This window comes from Athene cunicularia (genome assembly GCF_003259725.1).
Source record: "Athene cunicularia isolate RWA chromosome 5 unlocalized genomic scaffold, athCun1 chr5_part2, whole genome shotgun sequence".
NCBI lineage: Eukaryota > Metazoa > Chordata > Aves > Strigiformes > Strigidae > Athene > Athene cunicularia.
Genome location: NW_020799102.1, coordinates 3936807 through 3957472, shown reverse-complemented (window position 1 = coordinate 3957472; position 20666 = coordinate 3936807). Strand labels below are relative to the sequence as shown.

The following is a 20666-nucleotide window of genomic DNA, read 5'->3' as shown; positions in this document are numbered from 1 at the left end:
TTTTCTGGTCCTTGCTTTCTTTCCTAGCTGAGCTTGTTACTCCGTTAAATTTAGCGCTATCCACAATTTTGATGAGGTTGAATTTATGCTATAAAAATGCCAAAAGCAAGTTCTAATAGAAGCAAACATAGGAAAATTATATAAAGATTTATCTTCAACATTTCTCATTTTTTGTTGAATAATGTTATCCACTGGAAACTCAAAATTACTTTTTCAAGCAAGTGCGGTTGTCCTTTCCTGTGACTGGCTTTCTACCAAAGGTATTTAGGCTTAAATTAACTTATATTTTATTTATGTGTTTCCTTTTATATCAAATATATAATAGTTTTAAGCAGGGTGTGTCACAGTTATTTTATAATATCGTAAAAAGTTAAAGATTTTTTGCTGATATCCAAGCTGTGAGGTACAACATACAATCTGGGAGAATCAAAAAGATAAATCAGTTGTGTTCTTTCCTGTGCATGGTAAGTAACAGGAGAATTGTGATAAAAAAGTAGTATATCGGTAATCTGACAGCATTAAATGAAGGAATGTGGATCTTTGTACTTAAGAGAAAGATTTTATTGACATGTCTGCTGTCTGCCTGCAGAGGAAAGGGCTATAGACATTTGATGAAATTTTTACATATTGTTGCATTCTCGTTTTTCTTTTCAATATTTTATTAAAATATTAGATTTTTATTAATGCTCACATTTTATCTTTAATAGGAATACTTCATTGTATTCAGATATACCTAGTTCAGACGCTGCAGTAATGCAGTAACTGTGCATCCATTTCTGAGCAGCATAAAAGTAATGGTGACTTGTTCAGGCTCACAGAGGGTGTGTTTATGGAAGGTCTGAGGGATGCTTCTAGTTTCTGGGTACAGGTTCTCACCCCGTGCAGAGGTGGGACACAGAAGTATTTAGTCCCTCCTGCCTTCTGTGCTCCTGGTTTCTGGCACTGACATGAGCCATGTCCCCAGGCTGGCCAGAGGAAAGTCTAAGCCAAAGGATTGTGCTGCGAGAGTGCCCCTGCTCTGCAGTTGCAGAGGAAGACTCCTGGTTAAACCACCTCTCATTAAGTCCTCCACTTGAGAAAAAACACAGCGAAAAAGATGCATTCTCAGTTGGGGCTTTGATCTTGCTCTCATAAATGACTCAAAGAATTTGCATGGTAAAATGCAGCTATTCCATTTTTGTTGCTAGAAAAAATAGAAGAGAATAGATAGATACACAAAGTGGGAGAGATGAGAACAGTCAGCATGCCTTTATTCCTTGTCTGAACTTAATCTAGATCAATTAAACTGTTTAAGGTTTTTGTCATGCCTCAGTATAAAATGTTTACATATTCCTATCTTTTAGACAGAAGTTGCTTATTGTTTTAGAACTGAATTACTCTCTATAGGAAACTGTTAAATAGATGCCTAAGTTTACCTCATTTTTTTGGTACTTTGCATAAAGAGCAGTTGTTATAACCACAACAGGGAATTTGTGTTACATACTGCTGTGCTTTTTCTTCTTTTGTTCTTTTCTACACCATAAGGAGTTAAACCAGGATAAAATAAGTAAGATGAGAAGTGAAGGTGATCTGGCCTCTTCCTTCATTAGAAGAAAAAAATGCTAAGCTTATATTGTGTAGAAAGGGTTCGGGGTTTCTTTAATTATCACATTGTCCTTCCTACTATTTGTCTAGATTTTTAGTCCAGAGAGCTCCATTTGAGACAGCAAATGACCAAACTCCAGTTTTGGGGTTCCAAGCATTTTGTGTTAATTTTTGTGTCTGCATAGAGTTTTTTAGTGATATACATACACTGAGCTATGCAACTGCAGTATTTCACTCCCACCCTCATTCAGTTCCCTACTTTGTGCGGCAGCCTCAGCGTATTCAGCAGGTTGTATGCCAGCAGATGAAACAGATGTTTCGGCCATACTGGAATGGAGCGGCATGCTGCACCAGGACCTGGATATTCCTCTTGACATCTGGATGCTGCTGGGCTGGGAAGCCTGCCTTGGGCCAGGAGGCTGTAGGAGCCTTGTGGCAGTGAACATAGGGTCCTTGCTGCTCTTTAAGCGATTAGTGCACTGAAGCAGCAATAATGCTAAATTATCGCTTGGTTGCGTTCTTCTAAGGAATCTTGGGACAAAGGGATAGTCAAGGAGGAGTATTTACAGTAAAGTCATGTTCAGAAAGACAAGACTAATTACCATGTATTAAAAAGCTTTCTTTCAACTAATTTAGTAGTAAAATTGTTACGAACACTTTAGGAAACTTTTTACAAAGCAGTAAACAAATAGCTTACAGAAAAAAACCTCCCTTTCTCATTTAAAATCATTAAGATGAAAAAAGACAATTTCAGCTACTTTCCAATTTCATGGTCTGGTCAAATTGTATGGCACAGACAACAAAATGTGACTGAAGACGTGAAACTGAAGGTATACTAATGTTCATGCCTACTAGAGACAAAAATGTGAACTTGTAATAGCTGCAGGGAAGAGTATTAGGTATGGAAGCTGTCTGACTTACGCATTGATTCTTTATAGTTTCACTTTATCAAGTTGAAAATTGTGCTGTATGTGCTGCTACAGCCTAAATTGTCTGCTGCAGCACTTTCCTTTATGATGTGTGTTAGTTAAACACAATAGACGTGGTATATTGCGTGGAAATAGGTGTTTAATGTTTTGTGATTACTAGCTGTTGGACAAAATAGCATTTAGCATGGATCCCCCCCCCCTCCCCAATAAATTTTCCTTCTTAACACTGATGTGTTTAAATGAGGGCCGTCCCAAATAGATTACAGCTTTCTGGAGAGCATGAGGTAATATTTTGAAGATGACCAGTTTGTTGCTCTCATTTAACCTCCAGTATTCTAAAGGGGTTATATTTAATTAACACTGGCTAAAGGCCTGACCTGAGAGGCAACCAAAAGTGATTGAGCTGCATTTTCAGATCCAGGCTGTAATCTGTTGGGAGAGGAATAATAATAATAAAAAAAAAATTAGAAAGCACCATTTACTGAAATTCTTTCTAACTAAGCTGTATTTCAATGGGCCATTTAATGCTCAGATGGACAAAGGTATTACTTCAGTCATTGAATTGTATCGAACCCTTTCTCAGAGGCCCAGTTTAAAAACTCTACAGGAAAAGTGGCTTAGCATCATATTCTCAGCAGACCAACACTCAGTCTGTTTGGAAAGGATTAAAAAAAAAAAAAAAAAAGTGAAGACTTTGGGAGGGGATATCTGTGGTGTCAGGCCATGATGATAAACAGGTGAGGATAGGCAAAAGTGAGTAAGTCTCTAAACATAGATCTTGCTGCAGGTATCTTCTCATTCCACTTTTTTTGCTTGTTTGTTTTTTGTTGTTGGGTTGTTTTTTATTACCAGAGCATCAACATGAGCCTTGGCGTTGAAGATCTATTATCTGTAATCCCTTTATTTAAGAATAAGCAACATTAATAACATGTAAAGAATAATCAGTCAGATGGTACTTTCTTCTTCAGTTTACACTTTCGATTACATTAAAAATTTAAGGAGATATTTTATAGTTGGCAATAGTTATTCAGGATCTCCCAGTACAAACCCGTACTATGATGAATAAAGCCAAACTTAAAATGACAGTGCAGGAAATACAGTTGGAAGAATAAGTCAATGACAAAAAGATCTATCATTTCTTCAGAACACATGCCAATGTGATCATTTAGTCCATTCATATTTTGAGCAGGACATATTACATGTGCTGTGGACTCTCTTTATCAAGTAATGAAAATTTGCTTCTCCAAAAGAGAAGTCAAGAAATGAAAATCTATGAAGAATAGATACGGTTTTGCCAATTATTTTCCCCAGCAGAAGTCTGTGTCTTTGTCACTGACTTATTTAACAGATCCTCTTAACATCTGTCCAGCAGACTGTGGACTTTATTAGCAGACAAGAGACCCACCAGATTTAGAGCCTGCTGGGTGCGTCTTCATCTTCACAGCTGTGGATTAACTCAGACTTTCCAGAAGAGGACAACCATATGGGATAATTGGTGTCATTGGGTAGCTAAAAAAATATGAAGAAACAAATGTCGTCCAAACACAATTCACTGTTTTTACAGCCACAATTACTAGTCTGTTTAAAAAATAAGAAAGGCAGCATTACACTAAAAAAAGAAAATCTATTCATATCTGTGTGGGAACCTAATCAGGCTCTTGTTTCCAATGACGATGGCTCCACAGTCACACCAGGTCTGCGACAAGAATGCTCCTTTTGTGTGCCGATAATGTGGAAGCGATAAAATTTCCTATAAGAGACATATGTGTTTACATCATGAGATGTGTTATTTGACAAAACGCTTTGTTCTCTGCATATTTTCCACGCAGAGTTTCATGCTGGGTTGTTTTGCTGGAAAGCTTTGATTAGCTAGAATTAGTTGCTGAAGTAAAATAGACACTTTTGTTTTATGAGTCCTCTTGCTGAGCTGTAAATTATAGTAAAACATATAAGGAGTGACAGAAAGAAGTGCTGATTTGAACCTCTGACCCATGATCGGCATAAAAACATAAGATAACTCTTTCAAAGGACTACTGAGAGCCATAAATATTCCATGGTCCACTTAAAGTTAGGGCCTTTTAACAAAATAAAGCTGTTATTTTGCATAAGGGGATCTTGACTCTGCAGTACTACAACAATGCAAGCTGCAGTATCAAAAATGTGTAGAGATTCTTTTATTTTTGGTATGGGTTGGCCATTTTCCGCAGCAGGGCAGTAGAAGCAACGAGAATGTTTTTTTTCTCTTCCTGAACGAGTACGATGAATATGTGGTCACTAAAAGGAGCTGGAACTGGCAGACGCTCAGCGGTGAAATTAGGTATCTGTGACTTTGCAGCTTGAGAGAGAAGCAAAACAGGCATGTGTATCTCCTAAGGAGACAGGGATTGAGTGGAATATGGGGCCACATAAAAATTTCCCGTGGCAATATATAGAATAGCAACTGACAGACACTGAAATTACTGCTGTTAATAATTAAAAAAAAAAACCAACACACCTAAAGTGAATGAATATGAATTACTGGTAAAATCATTCTTTTAGCTGAGAAAGATTTTTATTATTATTTTTTTTTCCCAGTAAGTGCACACCTGAACATATAGGGAAAACTGAAGTCTTCTGATTCCACCTGTGACTACAAAATGTATTATTTGTATTTTCACAAATACAGTTAGTTTGCATGTATTGGGCTTCAGTAAATCTGAGAGAACATTAACCAGCAAGTGCATAAGTAATCACTGCAACAATCTTTGGTTTTATGACATTAGTTATGACAATTCATTAACTGCCATCTCATGTGACACCTTAATGCCTTTTTGCAAAGTTTTCTGCGTTATTATAGGAAGTAGAGACTATTCACGCTCTGTAGGATGATATACAGGTGTTTAAAATCAGATTGTTATGTCCACTATGGATAGGTTAGGCATGTACAAACAATGGAAAGAAAGGAATGATGCTGTTAAAAGGAACCATGTACATATATTATGACACTTGGATTCTATAGAGACACAGCAGTATTTATGTGTATTGTTACTTATTATTTACTGTATTTCTAAATTAAACACTTTTTCCCTAATTGTTACTCCAACTTCATGTAGCTATACTTGATCGACGCCATTTCAGATATACCCCTGTGAAGCCAAACAGTTCTCACTTATTTAGCCTTAACCTATGAGTTAAGTTGATGTTGCATAATTGCTGTATGTTTTGTTCTTAAATAGTAAGCTACTGTTACCTGCATGATGTCACATGTGAAAATGAAAGGAGGGTCTGTCCCACAGTACTAACAGATCTATAAAACTCACCTTATTCTGATTAGTTAAAATTTTTCTTGCAACAAACTGAGAAAATGCCACCGAGACATAAAATTTCATCAAAACAAATTTATAAAATGCACTGTTTTAACAGGTAGCACATGCACAAATATATTGTAAAAGAAAAGAAAACATACTTTTACCACAAAATATATATGTATTTGAAAGGATCTTGTTTACATTTAGCAAAAGCTTTGATTTTTCCAAATTTCAGATTTTTAAATTCAAATAAGGGTTACTTTCATGTGTATGTACATTTCCTTTAACAATTTTATAGGCACCTTTCCTTCTCTTTCTCCTCCTCCTCCTTTTCCTTTGTGTGGAGAGCACTGCTAGGACACAGATGCTGAGCTATGGAAGGTGTTTTTCTGGTGATGGCATCTGGCTTCTTGGCAGACTCCACAGGCAATAGCTGCCTTTGAGTTGCCCCTGGGTTTGTCACATGGTTAAGCTGCTGACGATTTACTTAGGCTGTCTTGTGTTTCTGGGTGTCATTTTCTGTTAACCTACATCTCACTCTCAGGATCTGCATAAAAATCATATTAAAACAAAGAGAAGAGTAACCATGCGCTTTTTTTAAAAAAACCCCGTACATACATGAGTCAATAACCACATTTTCTACCTTGGTGCTATAGTAGGGGTCTCAACTGCAGTGTTTGTCACTGAAGTATTTGGTGCAAAAGACATGCCAAATACAAAAATGGCATATTTTTATATATATATATATATATATATATATATATATATATATAGGGGGAAAAAAAAAGAGGAAGGAATAAGTACAATTAACTTTACTTTAGAAACAGTTCTTGCACTTAGATTAAGATGGGTTTGAAATTTTTAGGTAGGATATTTATGCTTATGTTCTGCTTTTTGAAAAGGTTCAGGTCATCACTTAACCTTTATTTCCATAGTTATTATCTAGGACACCCAAAACATTGGTTTGAGCACTAATCCGTTCTTCCCCCAAACAGAAAAAAAACCCCAACTTTTTCAGAGACTCTGTTTCTTTTAATCTGTTTGCCATCAAGCCTATTTTAAGCACCTCTACACCAATAATAAAAAATAAGCAGTCTGACTGAAGGTGGAATTTTTTTGTTTTGGGTAGCTTCTTTTCAGAAATGTGCACTGGAAATAGTAAAGATTTTGCTGGTTTTGCTGAGCTTGTAAAAACCCTTTGTGATCAGACAGTTCTAAGTATTATTATTGCATGTTATATACTCGGAAGGAAAATTTTGGAATTATAGCTTTGCAACACTATGTACTAAATATACTATGGAAAAAAATAACTGCATTACCTCTTGTAGTGCAGGATTTCAACAGCACTTGCAGTCACTCCTTAGAGTTTTTCATCTTTAGAAACCAAATTACTCATTGTCTAAATAGCTGAACTTTCATCTCTATAAATAAGATATTTCAGCTTTGCACAATTCATTTAAAATGCTGACAAATAAGGATTCTCACTTGATTCTCAGTAGTTTTATTGTTCAGTTTCATTTACTGTAGCAAATGTATTTGTTGAAGATGTAACATAGGACTTGTATTTTTAGTAATGGAAAACTTTAGAATTAATCAGGGAAATTTAGTATTCAGAAAATTTAGTATTTGTTTCTGAGAAAAAAAGAGTAATTCTAGCACCTTTGGAGAAATAATGCACAAATAGAAAAAAAGGAGAATGTTATTTCATTTTCATCATAAATCTTTCAGAAAAACAAAATAGATAAATGTTTCTAGAACAGATCCCTTCTTTCTCCTTGAATCAAGCTGCCTTCTACTGAGTTTCTTTTTGGGGCATCTTCCAGGTGCACCCATTGCAATTCATCGTGCTAGGCCAGCCCTCATCACCTGCACTTCGATTATCTGCTACACTGACTATTTGCAACCCCTCTCTCTCTTACCTACATATTTCACATATGGTCTTCCTGGAGTTTCTTCACAATTCTGCTGCAAAGAATAGCAACTGAATTATCCCCGCTGCTGTGACCAAATTCTCCGTCACCAAAGCAGTCAGTTGAAATGTCTAGCCCCTTCCCTTTTGTTCCTGTATAGACAAGTGCAACTGCTCTCTCCATTTCCTCCCTGGGCTCATGGATGTAGAGAAACTGCCTCTCCTATGCAGCAGTCGATCGCTTTCTCTTTATTGAAATATCTTCTCAAAACAAACTTTTTCCATAAGGCCTGTCATTGACAAGCCACTGGTAAGAAGGTTATGATTATCATAATTCTGTGTTAGGTGGTAAAACAGCCTGTCACAAAGTTAACAAGTTGTTGTCAGTGCAAATCTCCGTTCACTGTGTAGATTTAAGGCCCATTCTGTTTTCCTCACCATGTGTTACTTCTGTAACATTTGATTCTCAAAATTCTTTACCTTTACTCATTCATTTAGACACAGATGCTGCAGCCTAAGAGGTAAATATCAGTATTCCTGCTGGAAAAAAAAAAAAAAAAAAAAAAAAATTGGTGTCGTTCAACAGAGCATGTGTGTTGGATACCACAAGCCTATGTGCAAGCAAAGTCATATGGGACAGGGACCTGAGCTAATGAAAGGGTTTTGATTATTGAAAGCTAGTTGAAAAAACTAGTTGAAAAACTACTGAAAAAATGCTGAAACCTCTGCGGGGGATATGTAAGCCTAAGGCCTTTGTCTTCTGGCAAGGCATGAATGAACACTGGGAGCAAAGGCAGTTATCCTTCTCTATCATGAAAATATCTCGCAAAGGCATTGTGGCACTTAGATGGCGTTAAGAAAGGTTTTAATATTTGGATCAGTCAAGATGCTCTATTATTAATTCATAGGTTTTTTGACAAATTTTAGATCATGGATGATACTTTTTATAAAAAGAATGAAGTGGAAATAATTCATCAAATGCCATTGGCAATTCCTGAAGCAAAAATACTACCAGCACCACCCCCAGATGATTATTTTTGTTGGTTATTCAATTCTTCCTGAATGGTAGCTCTAAGCAATAGCAAAGGCTTAGTGTAAATTCTGCTGTTTACAGGTAAAATAATCAGTACGTACTTGTGCTGTGCTGTACACATGCTGAGTACAGCGCTTTCCCACTCGTCTGTAATTTCTTTTTAGGTAGATGAACATCATTCAGACTCATAGTGACCTCCAAATTTCATAAATTCCCCTTAGATTTTTAGTTGATTACAGCCGGAATAGAGTTTCAGTATCAAGTGCTTAAGTCCATAAGCCTGTAAATTCCCAGGTGCCTAAATGTGAGACTGCACTTGTCATTGCCTTAACTAAGACTTGCGGCATTTCAAAATCCCACTCTTCAGTGTCAGATCATGACACCAGAAGAAACCTGGTTCTAAAAACTCTAAAACTACATCCTTGCTCAAGTACCTTAAGAGAGCTGTTTTCAAAACTGTTAACTATGCAGGAGCACTCAGTAACTCAAAATCAGCACTACTGATATTTAGATGCCAGGAACTGGATTGTAAAAATCTAACTTAGAGACCTTTTAAAAAAAAATAAAAACCAGGCTATATATTTTTAAGGCTTCTTAAAACAATCATGGATGCTTGATGGTTTTGAATATTTAACTTGTAATCAAGAACCTTCTGAATCTGTTGTTGACATAACTGTCATGAAATGTTCTTCTCGTTATGTGCTAGACAGACATTGAAAAGAAGACATGTTTCAGTGTTTGAGGCAGGTTAATATTTTAGTCACTACTCAATAGTCGGTAGGTTAGAATTTCCATTGAAAAAAATCCATTGAAACTTTTGAGCATTAAAAGCTAGCAATTGACATTCGCTCATTGTTTGGGTTTTTTTCTCCTCCTTAATCTTGCGAATAAAAGTTTCACAACCTGACCATCTCCAGTGTCAGGTCTTAAATTGCCACTTTGAGCCACAACAGTGGAATTTGCAAAAATATCCATTTTTCCCCTGCAATGGTGGTGTGTACATATTTTTTCCAGACTGGCTAGCTTCCCATTCAAACTGGTATTTAAAAGAAGTTATACAGCCTCCCAGTGCACAGGGCAGTGTTGCTGGCGCTAGTGCAAATTCTTGCAAGATTTGCACTCATCTGTGGAAGAGCTTTGTTTTAAAGGCTAAGCAAACCAGAAAGCTAATTACTGTTACTTAATTTACATTTGCTTTTATGGTGTAAAACAAATTAATAGAAACGCAAAGCTAAAGCCAGTACTATGACCTTGGAGTAACCTAGTGATGAATTATATGCACATGCATATATATATATATTAGACAACAAAATTTCTGTTATTCTCTGTCTGCCTTTAGAAATATTTCTTCCTCCCACTACCTGCAGTACAGCCAATACATCCCTCAGCACACTGGGAGGAGTGTATAATTTTAATTTTATTCTGGTTTTAATGTTTTCTTTTCCAAAATCGAGCAGTTTCCTAGATAGTCACTATAACAGGCCTGCTTTTCTTGCTGCTATCTCTGTGATCCTGACAGGGCTGTGAACATTTTGGTGGCCAGTCCTGCTGGGGCTCAGGTGCCGGGTCACTCCGACCGACATCACACGCCTCTTTCTTCATGTTGACCTTGAGACATCTGGTCAAGATACAGCCACACCATGGGCTGCAGATTTTAGAGATGATGGACACACCTTTGCTTACCTGTCATGGCTAACCGGGCCACAAGCTCCGTTTGCCCTGTGTGCCCAGTGTCGGTGCCCAGGTGCTGCGGGGTGACCGCTGTGAGGAGACGCAGTCGGGGCTGCCTTGTGCTGCTTCCAGACAGTTCCAGCTGGTTCCTCAGCGGCTCCACCCCAGAGCCCAGCCGCCAGGATGGTGGCACCGCTGAGAAAAACTTCTCTGGAAAGGGAAAAATGCCACACAGACAGCAAGGAGTGAGGGACGAAGTGCGAGGAATAGCCCTGACGGCACCAGGCTGGAGTGGGAGGAGGTAGAGGAGTCGGCAGTGAAAGACTGAAGCTCAGCCTGGAAAATGGCATGGATGGGGGATTTTAGGTTTTGTCTGTGTTTCTCACCATCCAACTCTGTTGTAATTGGCAACAAATTACATTAATTTTCCCCAAGCCAAGTCTGTTTTGCCTGTGATGGTAACTGGTAAGTGATCTCCCAGTCTTTATCTCGACCAACAAGCTTTTCCACCTTATTTTTTCACTTGTCTTGTTGAGGAGGGGAAGTCAGAGAGCAGCTGGCTGGGCAGCTGGCAACCAGCCTGTGTTAACCCACCACCCTATCTATGCTGCTTGCCATCTTTGACTATTGACTTTTATCCTCTAAGAAAGACTGAATATCGTAGAAAGAGTAACTCATACCCCACCTGTTTAGCCCTGATGTCTTACCTGAAAGGGAGAAGGGAATTCTTTTGGACTTTAGCTGATAATTCTGGATTTGTTTTTACAGAGTTCCTTTTCTGCTCTTGAAAATGCAATACACGCTATATTAAGTACTAAAGTTTTAGTCTATGTTTAGTAAAATCTAAATAATCTCCCCAGATAGTTGAAGTAGATATTAAACAGGTTCCTAATGTTAAAAAAAAAAATAGACAAAGTACAGAACACTGAGAAAGCCATTATAATCTTTGGGGTTTCACTTTAAATTGTATTGTCTGTTTCCATAGAACAGGCTCTGATTATTTCTGAACTGAGAATGTGCAGGCCCTCAGAAGTTTGTGAAATGTGCTTCTCCTCTCATATAAGCAGAGCATTCTATTAAGCAAGCATCAACTGACCTGAAGAATATATACTAAAAGAGATAAGATCCCAGTAGTAGGAGTAAAAAACCCCACTTGCTATTAGAGTGCTTCGTTTTCATTCTCCAGGACATCATCAAAAGCTGATAATTTTTTCTATTTTCAATTTTTCTTATTTTCTAGCACAGAAAACAGTGGAACCTTAGCCAAAATATTTAAACACCATTGATTTCAAAATATTAATCTGTGATCCTTGTGTAGCCTCTGTGTGGTATTGAAAAGGGGTGGCAGGAAACAACTACACACACAAGCAAGAGTTTTCATTTGTCGCCCAGAATTCGGACTCTGCCCCTCCTTCACACGTTTGTCTAGCCACTGAGTCACTGAGCTTACAGTATTGTGTAACTTTCATTACTGTGGAGGCTTGTTATATTAGAAAAATTGTTCCAAAGAAAGCAACAATTATGACATAAGCACATCTGGCTCTTGCAAATTATTCTTTATTAAGCTTTCATTTAATTACATGTGCTGAAAGGTCTGCTTTTGATTACTGTAATTTTTTTTTATTTGTCCATCTGAATGATAGTAATGTTGGAAATTACATACAAACCACCTGGCTTTTTTCTCACTAATAAGGCAAAGTTTATATAGATTTATGTGTAGAAGAGGGATTAGGATCTTCCCTGTTTATGGTAGAAGAATTATTGCTGATGTTAATTCAAGGTGAGGGTTTAAATTTGGTCACTGGAAGGAAATTAAACCTATTTGGTTTTGTTCAGTAAACACTTTGGTAGGAATATTTAATTTTAATATACAACTTTTTAATTATGTTTCAGTTAAACTTTTTGAAAAGTTCCATGGGGGTGTTTTTGTATTTTCATCACTATTTTTAAGCCTACATTTCTTATTAGTGTTTATAGAACTTATAACAATCACTATACACTGAGATGGAGACATACCCTATTGCCTATTTTGACTTTCACTGATGTCTAGGAAAGATGCAGCATTGCCTTCTGGTAGCAAATGATTGCTGTATCAGCTCCCAGTAGAAGTTCTAGAGCTGGTGGGTAATTTCCGGGTAAGAACAGAAAGACCTGAAGCATTGTTGTTTCTGACAGGAGTTTATATCTCCTTTTCATAAACAGCCTTATAATTTTGCCAATTTGGGTTTTAATATTCAGGCACAGTAAAACCTTCTGCTCATTACCATGACCATCATTATCAAGAAGGAAAAAAAAAAATCACCTAAAAGACAAATTAAGAAAAAAGATATTGGTGTGTGTTTTTTCCAGTCTTTTTTTTTTTTTTTTTTTTTTTTAAAAGTATATAATTCCTTTAAGAGAAGAAACAGTAGAGCAATAAAAATTATGTACATTTACAGCTCTTTTTTTAGGAATTTTGCAGGAATATATTGTATATCTTCTTGTCTTCCAGCAACTGTATGCAGCTCAGCTGGCAAGCATGCAAGTTTCTCCTGGAGCCAAAATGCCATCTACTCCACAGCCACCAAATACAACAGGGGCACTCTCACCCACTGGGATGAAAAATGAGAAGAGAGGGACCAGCCCGGTAACTCAAGTAAAGGTATTTTTCAGTAAAGAAAAAAGTCAGTGTCTGAAAAGGGCAGTGAAATTAAATGGTCTATTTAATTGTTTTACGGTTGGAAGTAGAACCACATGAAAGTTCTTCAATATTCAACTAAAATGTTCCGGTTTAGTGCTGTATTATCAGCATAGAGAAGGGAAGAGAAAGAATTCACTTCTTGCTTCCAAAAATACCAGGCGTCCCTCTTCCTACCACAGGCAGCACAACAGATTCATCAGTAAAATGTGATATTTTCAAGATTTCAGTTTGTAATCTAGTAATGTGTATAAATGGCGTCCATTTCATGAATTGTTTCACATTGAACTTTTGAATATCTTAAAATACGGTTCTAGCTTATATTGTTAGGGCAAGAGAGAGACTGTAGATCTTCTAATTATTTTACAAATCGCTAGCTGTACTTATTCTACAGTTTTGGAAAAAGCCTCACAGAAAACTAAGATGTAAGTCAGGACTCCAGGGAAAACATTGTGTCACTGCAGATTGATTTGACTTTTGCTGATTTCACACAGCTGCTGACAACCGGGCTGCTCCTTGTTGGTTTTGCGCCACTGCTGAATGCTTGTGCCTGCTTATTCTCACTTGCTTGGAACCAGGCAGCTACAACATGGCATTTGCCAGCAGCTTGAAATGAACATCGCGCACCCCTTGAAATCTGTGGTGCAGCTAGTACCTTTGGGTGGAACAGGCTGGCTTTTATTCCTGTGTTCTCCTGTGGTTGTTCGGAATTTCATGAGACCAGATATGCTCAGAAACAATTTACTTCAAACTGTAAAAAACCCACCAACATTCAGATGTTTTACCAATTTGAATGATAGTGCTGTAAATGCAGAACTATTAAAACAGATCTAAAGAAGGCAGATAGTGACTTTGGAAGAGAAGAGAGAGATACGGAATGGTGTTTTGCTAGCTGCTAACACCTCACAGGCACACAGTCCTTAGCCTCAAATCAGCCTGGGAAGATTTTACTCACTTGAGGTGAGGGTTTCTTTCTTTTTTTTTTTTTTTAAATCTTTTGACATGAGAGTAAAATATCATTCGTTTTTTCATTATCATTAATCATCGTGGTAAAGTGTGGGTGAGTAGATATTTCTGCCTGGGCTGATAAATTTCCATGACACTTTTTTGCTAGGCTGAGAGTACTAATAAATAAAAACTATTCCATTATGGCTAGATCTAACATTTATTTAGCAAAGCGTTCACTTTACTTAACTGTAAATGTGTATTAGTCTAATATTTTACCTCTTGTAATCCAGTGCCAGGCTTGAGAGCAGTCAGTGAAATTTACCACATATGCAGAGTTTGTTACGGTCAATACAGAAGCCACCAAAAGCAAAGCCCAACTGTTTCAGCAAAGTTGCCGTAGTATAGTGATACCTAACACCAGTGATTTATGGTATTGAGAATATACTACTGACTACTTTAATGTGAAAAAGTAATTTCATAAATGAGTGAGCCAAATGGATCTACACCAAACCAAACCTTTACTATACGAGTAAAATTTTCCCTGGTTAAATTCAAGCACATATCTCCTTGAACCAAGGCCAATACCTTTCCAGCTTTGTGGCCAGCTGAGTCCTATTACAGAACTGACCACATGCAAATTCTTGGGGGTTTCCCTACATAATTTACTTGAATGGACTGAAATATATATTAACAAAAAAGAAACCTTTTTATTCTTATTTTTACTAAGCACACTGTTGCACTGAAAATATTAAATTACAGCTGCTTCATGTGGACAAATACCAATGAATAATGAAGAAATTCATTATTAGGATAAAAGCAGTCCTATTATGTTGTCTTTCTGAATTATTACATTACCTTTACATTACAATTTTGATGATCATGCATTGTTTATCAAATCCTCTATATGTTCTTTGTTTTTAAGCAGTTGTTTATATAAACTACATGTATTATTTATAGAAAAGATGGAATTCTTTTACAGGAGTCAGATCTTTCAAAAAGTAACGATAGGGGCTTTTTAAGTCAGTGACCAGAATGTTTTCCAGCTTTTTGGTTGCCTTGCAGAAATGAGAATGCTGTCTGTGAAGTATAAACAAACAGGTTCTGGCGGTACTTAGAGGGTTTTTTTTTCACATGGCTGTATGAGTCCTAGGCAGAAAATTATTTAGAAATTGAACACAGTAGCATAGGTTTGAATGTGTACATGCTCACTGTACCTAGCCTGGCAAATTTCATAGTCTGAAAGGGGCTCTGAGCTCTCACAGAAATGTATTGAACCACTTTGTATCTGTGCAAAGAAACAGATTGCATGTAAACGTGGCCACGAAGCACAAGAATGGACCATGTCCCTTATACCTGCTTCTGCTTTCACTTGGACTCTGAACAGGTGTGGACATTTGTGCACACTGCAAGGTCAGGAAGAATAAAAATGTCATGCAGTTTATGAAATGCAATGCAATGAAACAGTTTAAAACTGGAGATACGATGGCATTTTAAATACCTGTTTGTTATATTTTCCTGTTTAATACATTGTGCCTGATCAGATGTAGTTTGCCAAATCACCGCTTGACATTAAGGAGAATGGAAAAGATGAGATAACGTCGTGTATTATTGTATTCTGACATATTTCTAAGCTTTGAAGTGATCAGCACAGTGTTTTAAAATATGGACAATATTCTCTTACATGCAGCATAATTCTGCTTTGGGCACATTTTAAATGAGAGATCTATCTTACTGGGCTCTTTAATTACAGAAAATCACTGGTTTACAATTTTCAAAATGCTCTGTCTCATTTAACATATTAAGAAAAAGGAACAAACTCAAAGAATGGGTAGAAGGTTATATTGTGACTATCTATCCTGATCAAAGAAATTAATTGCTTGAATGAGTCTTCTTCCAAAAATTGAGATGTTTCTTAGATTTATTCTCCTATAGCACTGAAACAAGATATATGTCAGACAGAATTTCTTCCGTAATTTCATATGAAAAGTATCAGAAAATATAAAAGTGCTGATAGTAGATTTACATATCCTTAAAAAATATTCCTTGTCTTTATGCAAATAAATATACAGACACACTAAAGGTTGAATGCAGCAGAAATAACTACAGAATACAGAAATAATTACAGAAGTATTGAACAAGAAGCAGAATAGCATTCATGTGAAAAAAATATTGATTTTACATAAATCTGTCAAAAACAGATGACATATGAATAATAAGATATTGTAAAATATATAAAATTAAATTGTGGAAAATAAAATCTATTTTAAAATGCATGTAGTAGGCATTCATTACCGTAGTACATCAAGGAATTTGAATTCAGTGAAATTCTTATCTTCTATTATGGGAGAACAGCACAGATTATTTTACTAAACAAAACATGCACTCAAAATAAGATGCATGGAATGTATAAGTTAGCAGCAGCATTAAATGTGGGCCAAAGAACTGTCAGGGTTTCCAAATGATTCTTTCATAGAAGTACTTCTGATTCCCTAGTTTCTAATACATTTAAAAATAAGCTACATAACTTATATTTATAGTGCCAGGAACTTTTCAGATAGAACCAATGCAAAAGCATTACTGAGCTGCTGGAAATTTTAAATAATTCTTTGTAAATGCCCTAGGTTAATTTAGATCTCTGAAAACACATTAGGAAATTAAGCTGTAATGTGAGCTAATTCAAATTTTAATTTGGCAAAAAGAACGATCCAGCCACATAGTTAATGTAAATAGAAGCATAACACAGAGAAATTAATGAGGTTTCCTTTCGTTGAATCTTAAAGGAGGCAGATAATTAGCTTCTTTTGTTATTATTGCTGGAGAATGTGGTATTGTCTTCGAGGTGTAAAGTAACTGCTGCTTGCAAAATGATGTGTTCATTTGTCTTTTCTTAATAATTATTTACATTAAACTCCTGTAGGATGAAGCAGCCCAGCCACTGAATCTTTCAGCCCGACCCAAAACAGCTGAACCTGTCAAATCCCCAACATCTCCAACACAGAACCTCTTCCCAGCAAGTAAAAGCAGTCCAGTGACAGTGACGAACAAGAGTGGCATCCCCAGCCCGCTTGGTGGATCTCTGGGAAGAGGATCCTCTTTAGGTAATTAATTCTGTCCTGGGCAAAGGAGAAAACTGGCAAGTTTTCTACATGAAATCTCAGCGTGAGCACACTTCTGAATTAGGTAGATATATGGACCTACATTTCTGTTTAAATGCAGGAAAGATTTTCAGAGAACTCTTGAATGCCAAGGCTTTACAAGAGTAACCAAAATGATGCAGCAGTGATAGGCATTGATAGGAAATACAGCAAATAAATATATAAAGTAAGAAATATGCATTCATGCATACAAATATATACACATAAGTAAATAGAGATGCATATATAAAATGTGTAAAAGAGGCTGTGTGAACATCTTCCCCAAAGACTTGCACGTGTACATGCAAAGTTAGCCTTTGAATTTTGACCTCTCGATTAAAGAAACAAAAAAAAGTCTTTGCATGCACTTGGAGCCTGACTAGGTACTGGAGGTACACACATAATGGCTCCTGTGGTTAGTGTACCTGCACTGCAACATACCTTAAAATAAACAAGTTTTCAAGCACTTTGTTGAACCAGGGTCAAGGAACATGCAGTATCTCCATGGTTTACACTAAACCAGAAGCCAGGCACGAAGGTAACCCCAAGTGTGGTTTTCAGCTATTTAGCTCTGAGTTTTACCCAGAACAGCATTCTAAAAGAAATCTAATCCTCTGTATTCTGGGTATTAAATTCATTTTACAAAGACCATATGCTGAATATATATATATATATTTTTTAACAAAGACAGAAAGGCTTCAGTCCAGCCAGTTTATTTTATTACTTGTTCATGCTTTTATTATTTGCTCACCCATCTGACAAGATTTTGTTAATTCATATGGTTCTAATAGGGAAATTTTGACCTATGTTCAAGATTGTTTAATTAAGGAATAAAGCTTATTAAGCAATGAAACAAAATTGATTTGAAAACTATGTATGAAGACTACCTTACCCAGTCAAGAAACAGAATCAAGAGCTGCAAAATAGATGATCAGCCTGAAAGTTCAAATAGTAAATTTTAACAGTGACTAAATACTTACTACAGACCACTTATTCAGAATCTGTAGCTCAAGTGTACTTGTAAAATATATAGAAACACTTGTGAATAATGAACAGATATGTTAAATGTATACATTAAATATATAAAAATTATGATTTGTTCCGTTCCCAAAACACTTGGGAACATCATGATCTCTGAAAGATACTTTCTGCAGCTAGCTAGATATTCTACCTGTCAATTTATTTCCAGCTATCACTGCATTATCTAACATTAAGTGGCATATCAGTTTGGAGTCATAGACCATTTCAGAGAAATGGCTAGAGAAGATAAACCTAAGGTGTGAAGATTTTTCCTGTAAAGTCATAAAAACTTTTCCTCTCAATCCTTAAGTATAAAAGAAGCCGGGGAAACATTGTCAAAATCACCAAGCAATGTAGGAGCTTTTCCTCCATTTTTATGAGAAATTTAAGTGCTCGAGAGTCCAAGTCTCATTAAAAGTCATGCAAATATAGTTCCCAACTTACTTAAACTCCAGAATGGAAACTGGTTGCTGAATCAGTTCAGAGTATTGGAAATTTTACCAAGCAAGAATGACTCTTCTTTAATATGTTACTTTTATTTTGGGAAGGGATGCTTTATTCAGACAGAAAACATCACAGTTCCATCTAAAACATCACAATTTGCATCTCTTCTCGGGTAGACCACAGTATTAAATCAACTGTTTGGTTCTCAAGATAAAGCATGAGAAACCCTTAATCTTAACCTTTTTTATTTAAATAGAATTCAGTGTCCTTTGAGGCTGAATTTGCTGTATTTTACTCAGATAAGTGAATGAAGTAAAAAGAATATGAATATTAATTTTGAAGAAGGAGTCCAATTCTTAGCCTGTTTGGTTTTGTTTGGTTTATTTGTTTGTTCATTTGTTTTTTCTAGTGGACTGTTTGTAAGTTCACAAATCTAACAAATTCAGAATTTTTATAAAATACATTTGCTTGTCAGGCAGGTACACAGGTAATGCACAAACATGGATTGCTCAGAATTCCCTAGCTAGAATATATATATGCACAAGTCTATCCATGTGCAGTACAGAGGATACTCCCATGCAGGAACAGGTGGATCAAGTTCAGGCTTCATCACAGCAGCACTAAACCAGACATCAAATAATTTCTGTCTTTAGGTTTCAAATAAGAAACGATATCTGGGGTACTCGTCTTTACCTCTAGCATGCATTTCAAGATGCAACAGGAATGTTTTGTGTGAGTTCGATGTGTTTAAAAGTTTCCCTTTCTGTCCAGCATGACAGGAAGAAAGCCATTTTTTCTCTACTGATTTAGGGCTTTACACTCATGTTAAGGTGACAAAAAGCTCTGTCCCCCAAAAGTAACTGGGAAATTGAAAGCTAAATGTCTGGAGTGATGGTTCTCTCTATAAAGAAATTCTAAAAATTGACATAGATTTTATGGCCAAGTAATCAAAATTTCTTTCTTCTTCTTTGTTCATTTTATGAATTATTATTAATACTTCAGACGCTTCCCAATTAAGCTTCAGAACACTGTTGTCTTAAACACATATTTAACTTTGAGCTTTGAGTCCATGAGTGTGCTCAGATACCTCCATCTTAGGCTATGTCAAACTTCAGTGGTTGTAGTTGTAACAGCAAAAGAAGAGTACAGGCTTATCAATCGCATCTATAGATTAACTCGGCCTTCAAACAGACGACATGTGCCACTCCTTTTTTGCAGATGTTAGCTGGGTGCAGCTCTAACAGTATGAGAGCTGAGTGCTCACCCCAGATTCTAGTTTGGATAATTACCTAAATAAAGTGTGTTCTCTGTTCATAGATATCCTTTCCAGTCTTAATTCACCTGCCCTATTTGGGGACCAGGACACAGTAATGAAAGCCATTCAGGAGGCTCGAAAAATGAGAGAGCAGATCCAAAGGGAGCAGCAGCAGCAACAGCAGCCACATGGTGTTGATGGAAAATTGCCCTCCATGAATAATATGGGTCTAAACAACTGCAGGAATGAAAAGGTAATGCCTCCCATTGCCATACTGTCATTCATTCCTCTTTTACCTGAAAATAGCTTCTTATTTTTATATAAAAATTCTTTTTAGAGCTTTTTGCCATCTCTTATTTCACATTAAATACACCTTGTCACTTCACAGTGCTGTGCTACAAACTTCTCTCCGTTTACATGACAGCATTCAAAAAAACAGTGCTGTGGACTTGTGATTAAGCTGTAAGCATGCATATAACAACATGGAAAATGAATTGGTTGAAGCTACCATTGTTTGTGGTCACTAGATTTTGAATTGTGCTTTTGAGAATTATTGGATTGATAAATATGGCCAAAAGGCCAGGTACGTCCTAGCGTGGTTGAGCGTTACAACGCTACTGAATGTATCTGAGAGTGCTTGAATCTGTGGCTCAGATACAACAAAGTATTCAGGCTCAAAGCAATGCTTTTGGCTTGTGGTTTCAATGGAAAATTAGAGATCAAAGTTCTTTGTTGAATCTTGGCTGTAGTTTCTGAACTCTAAAATGTAATGGGA

The 20666-nt window shown here is 36.5% G+C and overlaps 1 protein-coding gene and 1 long non-coding RNA gene across 8 annotated transcripts in view; one reads left to right on the top strand and one right to left on the bottom strand.

The window, feature by feature from the left end:
• SOX6 (SRY-box 6) overlaps nt 1-20666 on the top strand; it is a 322621-nt gene that overhangs the window by 241307 nt on the left and 60648 nt on the right. For all 7 annotated transcript variants that reach the window (XM_026850473.1, XM_026850475.1, XM_026850472.1 and 4 more), the window contains 3 exons: nt 12905-13054; nt 16956-17136; nt 19954-20144. In XM_026850473.1, the coding sequence (XP_026706274.1) occupies nt 12905-13054; nt 16956-17136; nt 19954-20144 (522 nt within the window). The remainder of the gene's footprint in view (nt 1-12904; nt 13055-16955; nt 17137-19953; nt 20145-20666) is intronic.
• Nucleotides 3931-20666, bottom strand: part of LOC113481135 — a 41627-nt gene continuing 24891 nt past the window's right edge. The window contains exon 3 of the long non-coding RNA XR_003398608.1: nt 3931-4022. This is a non-coding gene — a long non-coding RNA (uncharacterized LOC113481135). The remainder of the gene's footprint in view (nt 4023-20666) is intronic.